This window comes from Neolamprologus multifasciatus, chromosome 9 (assembly GCF_963576455.1).
Source record: "Neolamprologus multifasciatus chromosome 9, fNeoMul1.2, whole genome shotgun sequence".
Lineage (NCBI taxonomy): Eukaryota > Metazoa > Chordata > Actinopteri > Cichliformes > Cichlidae > Neolamprologus > Neolamprologus multifasciatus.
The window spans coordinates 3,167,673-3,184,007 of record NC_140447.1 but is presented as its reverse complement, the minus strand read 5'-3'; the positions used below and the strand labels follow the sequence as shown (position 1 = coordinate 3,184,007).

Genomic DNA, 16,335 nt, shown 5'->3' with positions numbered 1-16,335 from the left:
AGAAGCTCAGTGGCAGGCAAGCTAAAGTCATGTGACCTGAGGACAATATCACCACACATGCCTGGTCCTGCACTGAGGATGACAAACCTGGACTATGATAGCGAGGAAAACCACGACTATCGTGATGCGGTGGCCCTCTTGGTGTCTAAAGTTCAAGCCTGCAAACAAAATAAAGCTGAGTCTGTGGACGATTTTATCCACCGTAGGACGACACGACAGGCTCCTCTGTTTCTACGTGAACATCATCTGTGTGGCCATGTTTTCCGTGGATTGAGGCCTGACGTAGCAGCTGAAGTGAAACACTCAGGCTGCCTGTGTGTGTCTGTGTGTGATTTTGCATAACTTCCTTGATGCAAAAACACACACAGACACACGCTGACGCAATGAAGAATGCTTTAATAAAAAGTGCTCATGCTGATACACAGAACAACACACACACTGTTGCAAGAAGCCATTGAACATTTCAAAGGCATTTCATGCCACAGGGCAGCTAGATTCCCATCCTCAAAGACCCCACACACCCTCAACACAGACTGTTTACACTTCTGCCCTCAAAACGAAGGTTCAGACGTGTGAAATCCAGACTCAACAGCTCCTTCTTCCCCGCTGCCATCAGACGCTGGAACAGCTGACCGATTTTAACAGTAATCATTTTTGCACATCAGGTCATCTCACATATCAAACCAGCATGTTAAGCTCATAGCTCGTTGCACATAAATCTGTTTAACACTTCAATTTTATTTATTCATGCTATTTGTATTTGATCTTATTTGTACATAGTAACCAGTATCTGTGTCTGACAGCAGAGAAAGAATTTAATTGTACAGATAAATGTTTTTTCTTTGTGCACATGACAAACGCTTTGAATCTTGAACTCGACCGACAACAACGATCTGTCCTAAAGCGATGTGTATACTCAGTCGTCAATGGACTGTTTCCACAGGACTGTGGAAGCGCTGGTATGGCTTCTGTCCTGTGGGGACAGGCAGGAACACTTTGTGTGTTTGAAACTTTTCCCACATCGCTGACATCCGTGTGGCTTCTCTCCAGTGTGGATAAGCAGGCGTCTCTCATCGTGGCTTTAACCCCTTGAACACATTGCTCACATCGATCTGGCTTTTCCCATCCAGTGACAGATTGATCTTCATTACTTTACTAGAAAAAGGAGCTGTCTGCTTACCTGTCCTGGTACAACCACACAACAAGGTCCACTGTGAGCTGTTGTTTCGTTTAGCATTTCACACAAAGCCTACAATTCACACTAGCAACGAACTTTTACTTTAATGTTTCTCATGTTTTAAACTTTCTGCATATTCTGTTGTTTTAATTTCGGCGTACCTGCTCGAGAGGAATGAAATACACACAAAACACATCAAATCAAATGTGAGTTTTAGTCCAATTTATTTGTTTAATTATCACATCACTAATTAACAAGTAATCACAATAAATTTTTTTCCAAACCGAAAAATAAAATTCAAATTATGAAAAACAAACACACACACGCAAAAAACAAAACAAAAACAAAGAGGTTCTTCAAATGACAGAGTAAGTCTACCTAACACATCCCATAGTTTTTCAGCATGCTCTGCAGGTACAGTAGGTGTTCGTTAGCTAGTGTTACACTTGCATGTCAGGTGTGAGTGTGGCAGCGTTCGATGAAGCACTACGAGGCTCCTTGGACAGATTTCAGAGGAGCTTTTATTAAATAAGCCAAAATGTTAGCTACGGTTCATTTTCTCAGCCTCAAATAAGAACGTTTTAGGGTCTCTGCCCTTGAGTGCCGTAACAGAGCGGCTAATAGGCTTTGATATGCAGAATGTCCAAATGACAGGCCTGTATGTGTCTGTGCCCACTGTTATGCAGTGGCATGTGATTCAGGTGCATTAGCTTCATTCCCATTTAGCTTTATTCTTGTATTATATGAACCTGCAGAGGTCACTGTATCCTTACAGAAACGTTTCTCATCTCTTAGGACTGGGCTTGCAAGCATGATTTCATAGTGTGCAGACATACATGTGCGTGCACTATACATTTTGTTAAAAAGGCTGCAGTTAATTAAATAATTAAGCATATACACGTTTCCTGTTCAATGTTTCTAAATCGAGCTGCTGCCACATCTCCAAATAAAATCATCTGCTATAATATTTGAAAGACTTGAAGAAGTGCTGCACTGGGAGTCTCAATTCTGGGCGAGATGCAGTCTGTAAAAGCGGCTGTGACAAATTTGATATTTTACACCCTCCAATCAGACGAGCACGACCCCCACAGAGCTACAGGAGCGCATACCTTATGTCTTTACTGCACTTATAACTCAAAAGACATTCTTTACTTCGGTGGCCCCTTTCAATAAAAACAGGTAGACCTTTTTATTTTTGCAGTTCTTAAAAACAGCCATAATAGTTATGATGCTTCCTTAAGCTTCCCCACCAACCAACCCTGCTTGGTATCTACTTTGTTTACTTCTTATATTTTAGGGGCCATGAAGAGGACTACAGAGCACATCTCGTAAGTAGAAACTCTGGGAGAAAAGCAAAGCTAGAAGAAGTTGGGACAGGCACAAGGAAGCTTTTTGCTAGGAGACAGCTGCTGCGGCGCAAACAAAGCAATTCAACTGCTTGATGACAGCTTTTATTAACGCGCCACCATCTGCATGTGAAATATTCCCAAAGACATTGGTTGACTTCCCGTCCCTGTACTTCTGTTAAAAATTAGCAATGACTAAATCAATTAACAGCTGAAGAAGAAGAGAGAGGGCATTCACACTACTGCAAAAGCTCACTCAGAATGAAGGATCACTTATTCCTCATTATTTCCACTCCATAACAGTCAACCCTCGCTGATACACTCAAGCTTTAAGGTGCTAATTAAAGTCATCAGAGCTTTTCTACAAATCACTGATTTTAGTGTCAGCTTGCACTGAAAACCTCTGTGTTTCTGTAGTTGGATGCTATTGCTAGGAAGAGCCTAATGAAGCTATAATTAGCATTTTGCTTTTTGGGAATTTTGCTACATTTGACAAAAACAATGACTTTGCAAACACAGACTGGAAACAACTGTGTGAGTAGTTCAAACGTAAGTACTGTTCTTCAGAAAACTGTCGGGTATACCTCAAACATTTTGGCAGTTACACGATGAGTTTCACCTCGCGGCGTCACAATGTTAGCTTAGATTATTGTGGCCAAAAGGATTAACAGTACTATATCTTATTGTGATATCAACAGAAAATTACAAACAAACCTCTCATGCTAGTGAGGTAACATTTTCAAACATGGTAGCTACTGCTAGCTACCAGAAGCTTGTTAGCTTCGGGTACCTACTGCTAGCTACCAGAAGCTTGTTAGCTTCTGGTACCTACTGCTAGCTACCAGAAGCTTGTTAGCTTCTGGTACCTACTGCTAGCTACCAGAAGCTTGTTAGCTTCTTTCAACGCATTGTTTTGGTTTTATAATTTGCTGTTTTACTTCATTGTCATGAACCCTGTTTTCAGACACAACAGCAAACAGCTGTTTGCAGTTTAAGAAAAAAGCACCAGATGGGAGGCAGGTACAGTTAGCAGCTGAGTGGTGAAAAAAGCTAGCCGTTAACTGTAGCATGTAGCAGCTAAAGAGTTGGTTGAGTCGGAGATGAAAAGAAAATGCTGTTCTTTTATTAAGGTAAGACGTATTACATGGACTGAAAAGGGCATGCTACGTTTGCTAACACGTTCCCCATCCTAACTTTATGAGATAATGTTTTGATCTATCATATTTTCATTTGCCAGTCAGTTAGATGTATGGTATCAGTTTCAGATGATACCCAGCCCTTGTTATATTACTTTAACGACTGCTGACAGAATCAGTTTGACAAAGCCAAAAGAGCAAACAAACAAACAAAAGAAACCCTCTTTAAATCCTGACAGTGGCTGACCTGTGTGTGTGTTTGAGCCACGGAGTTGGTGCATACAAATCTGTGGTCAGTTGTGAAATTCAATCACGATTTTAAAAAGGGGAAACAAAGATTACATTATAACTGGTTCTTCCTCTCTGTTTCCTTTAAAACATAAATCAGCTAATCTCGACACGTAAATTGACCAAACCACAACACTTTGATAATGGACATCAGCCTTTAACCTAGAGTCATATTATCTGGCCATGCATTACAAAGGCAACATTTGATTACATTGCTACAATAGAAGAGGATAAAGCCACATCGTCCCCACTGCTGTTCCAACAGGACACAGGAGTGTCAGCTGAAGCTTTAGCCAAATGCCAAACAACATGCTACCACGATCCTCATAGAAACACCTGAATGGGACAAGAAGCACTACCAGGAAAGGGCCACTTACAGGATTTCCTTTTAACAGCAGCACCAGGTTTCTCCTGGCATTTCCTTTCACTTCCTCTGAGCAGTTTTAGGTCAGAGCCTGGGTCAGCCTCATTCGCTGTACTTCAAAATGACAGGAGGCACATACGATACACACAGCTCCTTCGACTTCAGACATATTTCATATTTCCTCATCCACATTTGGGCTGCAGACTGAACTTCATCTTCCTCTATTACGTTCAGGTTACAGGCTTCTTGCTATTTTGCCATTAATAAAATAACAACCCTTTTCACGCTTCTAGCCACGCCTGCTTTCTCAACTTCCTCTCTCCCTCTGAATCTCTTTCGTCACTGTGTGTCTTGGTTTAGAAAAACCTGTGCGTGTTTCCAAGGTTTTCTGATCAGACAAAAAAAAAAAAACGACCGCCTGTTGTATTGCTTATGCAGGAAGACACTATAAATAAATACAACTTTGTTTTAAAATCAATGAAGGAGGAAAGGAAAAAAAGAAAGACGCAAGAAATAAGATGAGCAGAACACCAAAGCTCATTTTTACACGATTTGTGTCACTCAAACACATCATCACAAACACAGAGAATAAAGAGTTAAACAGCCTACACGTTGTCTAGCTTTATTTTGTTTGTCGGCACGTTTATGGTAAGTGTTGCTGAAGAGAGAGGAGGAGACGGCGAGATGAGTTACTATGATGTCACTGAAGCAGAGAGTGAGTGGATGCAGGTAACAAACAGCCCCTAGAGTCACAAAGGAAAGAGAAGCCAGGGTGTCCATGCTGTTTAGTAGATGAGTGATTTGCTGCTGACGCCTGTGGGTGCAGACGATACTGGGGGAGGGTGATGGAGAGCACAGTCTGCCACAAGGCTGTGGGGTGACGAGGATCCAAGCAAAAACCTTACCGTGCCCTCGTTTCCCCTTCGCCTCTCACCAGGCCCAGTCTACAGTCACTCAGCCAAATCTAGCAGGGCGAGGGTGACGGCGCACAATCAGTGTGAGAGGAAAAGCATGATGGAACTACTCGATGGGTCAAAATGTAGCAATAGCAGGTTAGAGATATTAAGAGGGGTCACAAAGGTCACGATCCCTTTAAGAAGCTGCTGCGGTCGACCCCCTGGACCTCCACCTGGAGCTGCAGCGAGGAGGGGGCGGAGGGGGAGCTGACGCAGCCGACCGAAGCCAGCGACTCGATGAGGGAGACACTACGAGTTGTCGGTTGTTGTTGGTGGTAGTTGGTGTGTAGGGAATAAGAGGAGCCGTGTGGGTGGGGTCTGTTACTGTTGTTGTCCTGTGGGGCTAGCCAGGTGACGATGTCGGCGCCGTGGTCCGTGCGAGAGCGAGCATTCTCGCGGAAGTTGAGCTTGAAAGACTCAATCTAAAGCAGAAACGTTTGGGGGGGAGGAGGGGAGGACAGGTAGGGAGAGGGGGAGAGAACAAGAACAAAGAAGGAAGACGGGAAAGAGAAGGTGGGAGAGGGGGAGGCGGTGACGTTGAGGGGGGGAGTTGAAATGAGGAGGGCAGAGGGACAGCAGAATTAGATGCCTGTAAGATAAAAGATGGTGACGTGATCAGGAGCTTTGGACTGCAGACAGCACAACAATCAGACACTCGGCTCGGCAGGACAAGCAGACCCAACCTTTCCTGCCTCCTCCTGGTTCACTGTGTGGGGATCCACCCAAACTGACACACCAACACACTTACTTGTCTCTGGGATGTGTGAGTCCAGAGCCTGGGGCTCCTGGAGGCCCTCACTATGACAGGGAGCCCCGTCCTTCAACCCATTCTTCAGGGCAGCGGGGCCCCCGGCCTGCCCTGGCTCGGAGCCTGGGGCCGGGGCAGGGCTGCCACTCAGGGGGTCCCCACTCCCCTCTGTTGCCTCCTGTGCCCCCTCAGCCTAGAAACACATAGCAGGATGTGTCAATTGGTGGGGATGGAACAACCTGGCTCCAAATCTCCATCATCATGGCTGAGACGTAAAACTATACGTTTGAATTATTATTAGAACGTTTTAGTGAATGGCAACATGAAGTTCTTCAAACAGCAGTTTATGAGTAATTTATTTACACATTTTTGGATGACAAGAATTTGACTAATGCAGCTAGAAGGATGTGGAGCCAGACTGAGGTGAGGTATGGAAGCTCTGAAAGGTTCAGCGAGAAAAACGACTTGTTAGTGATCCACTTTCTACGTCTGACCTACATTGCCGTCTCACGACTTAAAAACAGGTGGAAATAACAGATTTTGCCAGGATATTGTGTAAAATAGTCCTCAGACTTGTGCAGGTTAGCATCTTCAGTGAAGGAGAACTGGGTCTCCCCAGCAGGTGACTTATTTTCAGATGAAGGGAATCAATTCACGAGTGGAACCAGACGTGTGCTCGTCCTTTCCCCCAAAGATTCACCAGGTTATGAACCTGAAATTGTCCCTGATGGTTAGACTGTCAGTGAGAGCTCCACTGCACTGTCCTGAGGCGTGTTAATGTGTGCTAACAGCTTCAGGAATGATCTCGGCAAAATCCTTGTTCACCTGTTCCCCAGTGCACTCTGAGGTAAAGCTACTGGATCAGTGGAAAGTGGATCCTTTCCCCTTTGGGTGGGAACTCAGAGCTTTCATAGTGGAAAAGAGATGGAAATACAAAAGACCCAAAAAACAACAACTTAAGAATACAATATTACAAATAACATCTGAGCATGCCCAATGAATGCAATGATAGAAATACAACTGAAAGTCAAACTCATCGCCGAACAAAGCTGATGTAATGTGAAGGACACGTCTCTACAAAGTGCCAACATTAGCTTCTCCCAGTTAATCCTTCTCCTCTCACACAAGTTCTTTAATAATAAGGTTAAAGGTCAACCCAACAGAGCATTTCACTCTCACACTGCAGCTTTAGTCGTGGGTCCTACAGTTTTTGAAGTCGAGCTCTCAGCTTTCCTCTTCTGCTCCCAGTTTGGATCCATGAGCAGACTGTTGCTGACTGTTTGGAGCTACATAATAAAAACTGAATTGAACATTATTGTATCTTGGACGAATTTAATGTCACTGTAACAATTTCTCCAAAAGCAAAAATCAAAACCTGTCAGAATGAAGCAAAGAGGCCTGAACAGCTGTGCAGTTTATTGGCAATCACTGAGAAATGAGCCGGGAAACAGTTTTCCACGGAACGACCACAGTCCAGACGCCAAAGAGACTGTGTGTGTGTGTGTGTGTGTGTGTGTGTGTGTGCATTGTAATGAAGGACCACATCACGCAACAATAAGAAAATGCAGAACACGTCGGTCGTTGAAAAGGAGAAAAGGTTCAGGTTCTGCATAAATCTGGGTTCTGCAGAAGTAGATGGTGACACAGGATGGAAAAAGGGGAAACTGTATCCTTTCATTCCTTCCAAAATAAAGATACATTTTACAAAACTGTGCAAATCAGTGCTAAAAATTGGCTCTCTTATTTTGATGTTTGTTCTATTTGTAGCAATGATCACGAAGATCACGATGACCGGGCAAGCAAACTAGTGAATGAGGATGATGTGACGATGTGGTGACCACGAAACACAGACAGGCTGCCATAGGCTGAGGGGACAGGTGACATCATTATCATTTGATGAACTGGTGAATTTATATCCATTCTTTTATGTAACATGAACATTTTGAACGTTTTCAGTTTTTATTAAAAATCCAAAACCAAAAAATGGGCCTTTATCTGTCACGGCTGCTTTCTGTGTCTCTGCAGCGGGAGCATCCAGACGCTTTCACAACAGGAAGCTCAGGAGACAGGAAGCTGGCTGCAGGGAGGAGGGTTCGAGGCCGGTGTGTGAGGCCATCCCAGCACCTTACATGTCATTACCAGAGTCTTCTTTTTTTGCCCTGATACACAAGTAATCCCACGATGTAACACATTTTTAAACACTAACATGCAGACGCATGCAGACCGGAAGGAACTGAATTCACAACAGCGTCCTTCAGACAGAGGTCAGGGTTAGAGGGCGACGCTGCGAGACATCAGATGCAAAGCAGTTTTAGAAGGTTCTGATGTCACATGTCAGTGATTTTCAGGATGGGATTTTTTCATAAATTGTTATTTTATTCTGATTATTCTTCTGATGAAATGATCCTACATCTGTGAGAGTGAAGCCAACACAATCCTGAAGAAGCAGGTTTGGTCTTTTTTAAAGTTCAGTTGTGACTGTTTATTGAAATGTCCTTGCTTCGCCTGTGAGGAGAAGTTGATTTATGTCGACTTGAGCTCCCAGAACATAAACTCCACAACAGTTGTTGTCTACAAGCTACAAGCAGAGTAAGACTTGAGACCAGGGCTGATGCTCCTGCCTCAAGTCTTACTTCTGGATTCATATCTGCCTGGATCCTGTGCCCTCTGACAGTTACAGCTCACACAAACTGCAGCTTTCATACATAAGGTTAAAAAATCTATATCGTTCTTATTTTATTCATTTATCATAAGTGTCGTTGGTCTCATGAGGGATTTAGAAACACGGGTGCAGTCACTTCATTTTAATACCAAGAGCGTCTTTTTCCACTGTTAAATAAATCAGCAGGAAACTGTGTCACAAACATCAGTGTGTCAGTTTGCATGATTGAAATATTCTCTTTATTTTGGGCCTTCAGAGGGTAAGTCGGAGGTTGTTTTTTTAACCAAACCCCGTTCGTCAGTAAGTTAAATGTATTTATAAATCACAAAGTGCTTCACAATACAACCAGAAATATAAATAATAATATAAAACATTAATTAAAAGCTTGTTTGTATAGAAATGTCTTCAGCTGCTTTTAAGAGAGTCGATGGAGTCTGTACAGCGTAAAGACAACAGAGCTCCACAGCCTTGGTGCCCGGGACCAACAGTGACCTCTGACCTGACGACCTAAGTGCTCAGCAGGTCAGAGATAAACTGGGGAGCTTCAGCGTGCAGAGCTCTAAAAGATAAAACTACAATTTTAAAATGAAACCTAAAATTTACTGACAACCAATGAAGAGAAGCCAAAACTGGAGTAATGTGTGAGCTGTTGGTGCCGCAGCGTTCTGTACTGAAGGTCTGCTGAATAGCAGGTGGGCGGGGCTTCTCTGCTTCCAGTCAGGGATGACCATGACGAGGTCATGTACCCTGTCGCTGACATCCAGAACAACTTTTGTTACTTTGTTTAATATGAGCACTGTAATGTAAATGGATCCCACTTGAAGTTGTGCAGAAACCAAACCCTGACTCACCAGTCTCCTTCATATTAACTGTAACTGTTGTGTTACAGCGCTACTTTCTTTATTCATGAAAGCGAGTCACCCCAGCTGTAGCATAGGACACGAGTGTTCATCGTTTTCACTCTTTAGTTTGTTGACTGATCAGAAACAGTTCAGTGGATTCAGAGGGACGTAAACACGGCTGTGTCAGGCTGTGGCTCGTGATCTCACCTTGATGTTTCCTCCTCCAGGTGAATGGCTCACATTGTCCATGGAGCCCACTTTGGACTGAGCCTTTTCCCTAAAGTTCACTTTGTGGGACTCGATCTTCACATCGCCGCCTCCTGCAACACACACATGTACACAGATGCAAGCTTGTGCAGTCACAGACAGCCTGTAGTGCTGATGTGTTGATTCATTGTTGTTGTTTTATGACTGCAAACTCAGAGCAGTTTTTAGCTCACCAGGCTTGTGCTTAAGGTTGTCCTTGGAGCCCAGCTTTGACGTCACCTTACTGACGTCCACCTTCTTGTTGAGAATCTGCACCTGTTGAATGTCACAAATGTTTCTTCTTTAATCCACAGATTTGTGTAAAAATGCTCGACTGGGATTGAACATAAGGAACAATCAGAAAAAAGAAACCTTCTAACGTCCTGATTATACTTTGAGTTACCAGCATCAGGACAAACAGCACGCTGAACAAACCGTATCTTCTAGTTTCTTCGTCCATGTTGTAGAAAAATGTTTTTTTGTGAGATATGTTTGTGCTGAAGCCACGACAGAGACTAAGGGGAGGAGCTTGGCACAGCATCGTTGCAGGAAACCAGAAACCCCAGATTTCTCTCAGTGATTTTGTCCTTACAGAACCGAGACAGCCAATCAGAGGGCAGAGGCTCCTGTTGGGTTGAGTAGGGTTTAGTAGGTTAGTGGGAGGGCGGGACAACACAACTTTAAGGAAGCGAGCGGGAGTGTGAAGCAGGTTCTGGGGAGGGGCTTGTACCTAAGCTTGGCCAGCATGCCAACAACTACAAAGCTCCATTTTCCAGCCAAGAGCAGCATTTACATTACGAACATCGTCTTACAGTTCTCTTCTTTACACTGTGCTTCTCTTACAGCATTTCATCTGTGGCCTTCCCTTCATTCGAGCCATTTTAATGGGCTCTAAATATCAGACTAACTGGCCGGGACATGTGGGCTCTGGTTGTGGGCCAGACAGTACTTACATTCCCTCCACCAGGAACATGCTTCATATTGTCCTTGGAGCCCAAGCGAGATGTGACGTGGCTGAAGTCCAGCTTTTTGGAGACTATCTGAACCTATATGGACACAGCATAGCAGCAAGAGGGGAGCAGAGAAGAGCGAGGGAAAAGGGGGGAGAAGATGATAGAGGAGAGGTGAGGTAGAACAGAAGCAGAAACGAGAAGAGAAAGTGCAGGGAGGAAGAAGTCACCATCACAGGTAGGGTTAGAAAGGAAAGGATAGAAGGCGGAGCGAGGCTCTCTGGCTACAAACACTACTTTAGCTAAACGTAGCCGGTCGTTCAGCATCGCTGCTGTTTAAATAGTGATGGAAACAGAGCACCTGGAGAAAAGGACAGCTGAAGGCCCCAAAGAGCACACCGAACCTGCTTTATGAAGCACACACATGCAGCACAGCATACAGACACCGGGCCGGCTCGCGTCAACGTCTCGGACCCTCATTAAACTCTTTAAATGGAGACGCTGCCGTACACGTTGGTTAGCTGAACTAAACATACACCAAGAATTAAAACACACATATTATTTACAATACGTCAGGTTAGACTGCTAGACCCAACACACACATTCTGCATCCAAATGAGTTCAGTACGGTGGCCCTGAGAGGTCAAACACACCTTAACAAAACAACAGTAGACAGAAAAATGCAAAAGCTCATGAAACACAGCAGACGTCGAATAAAACACGTGAAAAATAGAAGAAATGCAGAAATAGCTAAAAACTAAATCACAAAGGAAAACAGAAGCGTTTCTGGGGACACGAGAAGTGACAAGCTAACAGGCTAACAGGCTAAAGGGCTAACAGGCTAACAAGCTAACAGGCTAAAGGGCTAACAGGCTAACAAGCTAACAGGCTAACAGGCTAAAGGGCTAACAAGCTAACAGGCTAAAGGGCTAACAAGCTAACAGGCTAAAGGGCTAACAGGCTAACAAGCTAACAGGCTAACAGGCTAACAGGCTAAAGGGCTAACAAGCTAACAGGCTAACAGGCTAAAGGTCAACATGTATCTACAGTATCATATGAAACACATCGATAAAACACACCTGCACCTCCTTCACAGCACCGATGAGTCCTCTGCTTCTATTAAGCATGTTTGAATTTTACTTGTAATGAGTGCAGTTCATTTTGTTTTGTGTCCCAGAAACACTCGTGTTTTGTGTCTGATTTAATTTTAAGCTTTTGCTGCATTTTTTCCTACAATTGTTTTTTTATTCAACTTGTGTTTTTTGGTGTTTTTCTATTTGTTTTGTCACCCTGACCGACAATAAGACAAAGACAAAAGAAGAAGAGCAACAAGCTGAAAAGTTGAAAGGTCCATAGATGACGTCTGTAGCTGTCTGGGTCCAGAACATAGTTTGGTTGCACTGCAGTCTGTGAGCTCAGTAAGCACGTTCCTGATGAATTTATGCTGTAAACGTCTATTTTTAAAGTCCTACTAAACACAGGTGTTCATGTGTAAATTATGATCAGTGGATGGACCCACACTGGCCATGCCCATCTTTTATATACAGTCTATGGTAATGATCACATGTACCAATCATGTGCAGGTGACTGTGTCCATGTGTGACTGATCCCGTTAACAGTTAACATTTAAACGAGTTAAGGTCAAAGAATAATTTGTGTGCTTCACTTTTGTAATGCAAAATGATTTTGTGTCTGTTTACGTTTCATTGTCATGTCATTTCTCCTATATTTACAGTTTGGCATGAACCTGAGAAAAATACATTTAGACTCCCTGGGAGTGCAGCGGCTTGCTTCAAACAGCTTCTCTGCATTGTGTTAACTCACAAGCTGCTTCAAACCCCAGGCCAAGGTTAATTATCTTGGTTAATTAATGAGCAGAGGGTTCAAATTTAATTACAAATTAACCATAAATAATCCGATAACTAATTTCCCCACAGACACATCTGATGTCCGTGTTGGGAGAAACTGAGAGAACAGGAGGCGTGTGCAATTTCAAGAGCCTCCAGTATACTGGCTAGTCTGCTCTTGTGCTCTCACCGGGTCGAGTTATTAAAAAAAACAACAGAAATGAGAAGCAGAGAAAGGCAAGCGGAAAATATATCAACAGAAAAGAGGGTCGTGGTGGGAGGATGGAGAGGGAACTCACTTTGCCCTGGCTGCTTTCTTTGGAGGTGAAACCCCTGCTCTGAGAGGAAGGAGGCACCTGGGGAGACAAGTCCACGCAGGGTCAACAACAACACCTCGTTAAAAAACACAGGAGGAGGGTTTGGAAGCACAGCAGTGAAGGTAAGGAGTGAGGGGACATGGAGGTGAAACGAAGGAGGGGAGCGAGGAAGAGTGGAGAGTACATGCACGAGCAGAACCCGATCGACCCGATCGACTCCACAGTACTCAGTGCTCTGCTGTCTCATTTACACCATCGGACTGTGAAACCAGGGCAACAACACAATCAATGAATGAAATGGCATCTTTAAAATGATCATTTAAGGTTAATTTTCTGTAAATGTTATACTTCCTGCAGCAATGAGCCCCTGATCTCATATCTTAGCAGTTATTTTGTTGACATTCACAGAAAACTACACGAGACCAGTGTCGTAAACCTTTTTCAACATCCATCCTCTTTCTAAAGAGCCTTGATGGAAGTTGTGTGTCTACAATGACAGTAGATGTGCATGCAGAGGAAATCTACTCGACAAACGCACGCAAAACGACAGTGAAAAAGAGAAGAAGCAGAAGTATGGAGACCATTTTGCTTCAGTTAGTGAGCTGATAGGCTTTTAGTGGGTTGGACAGGTTGGAACCCACAAGAGGTCAGCGTCAGATGTGAAATCAGAGTTGCACAGTCCACTTCCTGTTAGTCCATGTGCAGTCGGTGTCAGAGAGCACACGCCACATTCACACAGCGGTGAAGACCTACCTTCCCTCCTCCGGGCTGGTGCTTCATGTTGTCCGTAGAGCCGATCTTGGAGCGGACATTGCGGACATCGGGAGCTGTGGCGGGTCGAGCTGTGCTCCGGGAAGCGGCGGTCGCTGTGGTCGAAGAGGCGGCCCGTGGGGCGCGGGGCACCGGGGGCTTCTTCTCTGGCCCCGTGCCTGCGGCGGAGGATGGCGTTGCTGGTTTGGCTGCTGTGGTTCGTGTGCGGGAGGCAGTGGTGGTGGTGGTGGAGGCAGTGCTGCGGGTGGTGGTGGTCTTAGGCTTGCTTGAGTCAGCTACAGGGAGAAAATAATGATACAGAGCTTTATAGATCTCTCTGCCAAACTAGAATTATGACAGCAGCTGTTTCAAACAAGAGGGAAAAAAGCAAAATAAAATATGGTGGGCATGCATATCCAAGGCAGGAGCCCCCGGACGACACGGCCCCTGGGATCCCTGAGACACACAAACCACTCCACCACGTTAGGTAGCGATTCACAGACGCTACACCAGTGTGTGGTGGTGAAGAGAGAGCTGAGTGTGAAAGCAAAGCTCTCAGTTTACCTGTGGATCTACGGCCCTCACCTACGGTCACCAGCTGTGGGTAGTGAAGGATGAGATCGCGGATACTCTCCCTTACAGATGGGTGAAAGGGTGAGAAGTTCAACCATCTGGGAGGGCTCAACTGGAAAGGAGCCAGTAGAGGTGGTTCGAGCATCTGACGAGGTGACCCTGAATTTCAGTAGTGTATAAATACTGCTAAAAGCCGACTTCCTGTCTCTATTGTAAGCTAGGATAATCACCTCCTGGCTTTATATTTAATGCACAGCTCTTAATGTGAAGCTCTTGGTTATTTCCAATGATGTTAAACTCTCTGCTAAGCATCTAAGAGTTTCAACATTATTGCTCCGCGTCTTCTCAAAGCTGCTCGAGGGGTAATAACAAACACACAACGCTGCCCGTTATCAACCTTAACATAAAAACCTGAAATTAACATTACAGAAAAATACACAGCGGTGCAAAAACCCGTCTGCATCCTTTTCTCTGGTACAGAGGCACCACACGTATCTTTGAAGTGAGGGAAAGACACGCTTTTCAAACACCATTGATTTTCAGTGCTGTAATCCTCTCTGAGTAAAGACACTTTAGCTCCAGCATCCTAAGCCAGCCTGCACGGATGCAGTGCAACATTTGCACCAATTCAAATCTGTCAGTTCACACACTTTGGGCTGGACCGTATGCCAACTCTTCTTTCAGAGCGCTGAGGCGTCCTGGACCACGTGTCCCGCTGTCAGTCCTCCCCGAGAGCCTGTCGGATATCTCCGGCTCCCGTTAAGACATATTTAACGGAGGAAATCCTCCCCCTCGCCTTCATGTTTCTAAAGAGTAATTTGACTTTCTGCATGAACCCTGGCAGATTAGACGAGCGGAGGCTGCATCAGCAAAGAGCTGCAAACTCCTGTCAACAGCAAGGGGACAGTAATCCACAGGCTGCTGTGGTGAAGCTTTTTAACTCTGCAGAGCCTTTCAGCAGTAAAGCCTCCCGCTGCATAAGCCTGCCCGGCATTGTCGCGGTCGGACACAATGAGCGCGTTCTGGTGTCACAGTCCTGCTGACAGCTCTGCTGGTGCCAAAACAGAAACTACTCTGTCAACAGGAGGAGACAGACTGAGGCGAGGTGAGGAGAGGATTACAGAGAAGAAGAAACAGGAGAGAAACATGCAAAGAGACGGCACAGATGGGAGGGGGCACTGCAGAGTACCCTCATTATATCAATACAACTGTCTGTATCTACACTGGACTGTGCAATACTTTAACTGTCACTAAAGTATTGTCCCATCTTGAGAACAGAACATGCACCAGTGTCGACCCCCGAGTGGACGAGCTGTACACGGTGGCTTCAGTACGCCTGTTCAACAGCTTGTTAATGCAGATAACTAACTCACAGCACTTAGCCAAGCAGGTATGGTCAAGAGCAGCGGTGTCCAACCTTTTTTGCGCCATGGACCGGTTTATGCCCGACAATATTTTCATGGACCGGCCTTTAAGGTGTCGCGGATAAATACAACAAAATAAAACTAGTACTGGTACTGGAAAAAAGAAGATTTATTCATAACACACGTGAAAAGACCCAGGAAAACCGAGTAAACGATAAAAACGATAACAAAATAACGCTGAAAACCGATAAAAACCCTGAAAACTATACATTTCACACCTGAGCCTCAACTCTCGCGGCCCGGTACCAAACGACTCACGGACCGGTACCGGTCCGAGGCCCGGGGGTTGGGGACCGCTGGTCAAGATGAGCAGCTGAAGTTTAAACTGAGAATCAGAATGTGGATAAAAATGATCGACTGTGACCTTGGACCTGGCTGTCGGTGCCAGACGGGGTGGCCTTTATAGAGACCGGTCTGAAAAATGCAGAAGACCACACCTCACGTCAGCAACGAACACAAAACAGAGGCTACAGCTCACACGAGCTCACAAACAGACTGAGAAGGGTCAGGATTAAACTACAGGTGTACACAGCATCAGGTTGGATCCGTACGTATCAGCGGTTCATAGCTGAAGCACATTTTGCTCTTAGCGTTAGCTTTCTGAGCTGGGATGTGGAGCAGGAGATCTGTATGATGCTGTCCTCTAAAAAAGGACCAAAACCTCTGAGGAGCGTCTCCAGCTGAACGGGAACCTTGTTGAATCTTAAAG

At 44.8% G+C, this 16,335-nt stretch overlaps 1 protein-coding gene across 14 annotated transcripts in view; it reads right to left on the bottom strand.

The window, feature by feature from the left end:
* Positions 1 to 1,384: 1,384 nt before the first annotated feature.
* Positions 1,385 to 16,335, bottom strand: part of LOC146510782 (uncharacterized) — a 119,383-nt gene continuing 104,432 nt past the window's right edge. For 7 of the 14 annotated variants that reach the window (XM_085172638.1, XM_085172646.1, XM_085172650.1 and 4 more), the window contains 7 exons: positions 13,633 to 13,925; positions 12,862 to 12,918; positions 10,719 to 10,811; positions 9,960 to 10,041; positions 9,727 to 9,839; positions 6,016 to 6,208; positions 5,703 to 5,856 (listed from right to left, as the gene is read on the bottom strand). In XM_085172638.1, the coding sequence (XP_085028764.1) occupies positions 5,849 to 5,856; positions 6,016 to 6,208; positions 9,727 to 9,839; positions 9,960 to 10,041; positions 10,719 to 10,811; positions 12,862 to 12,918; positions 13,633 to 13,925 (839 nt within the window). In that variant the 3' untranslated portion in view covers positions 5,703 to 5,848. The other 7 variants (XR_014876066.1, XR_014876067.1, XM_085172639.1 and 4 more) reach the window with 7 other exon arrangements.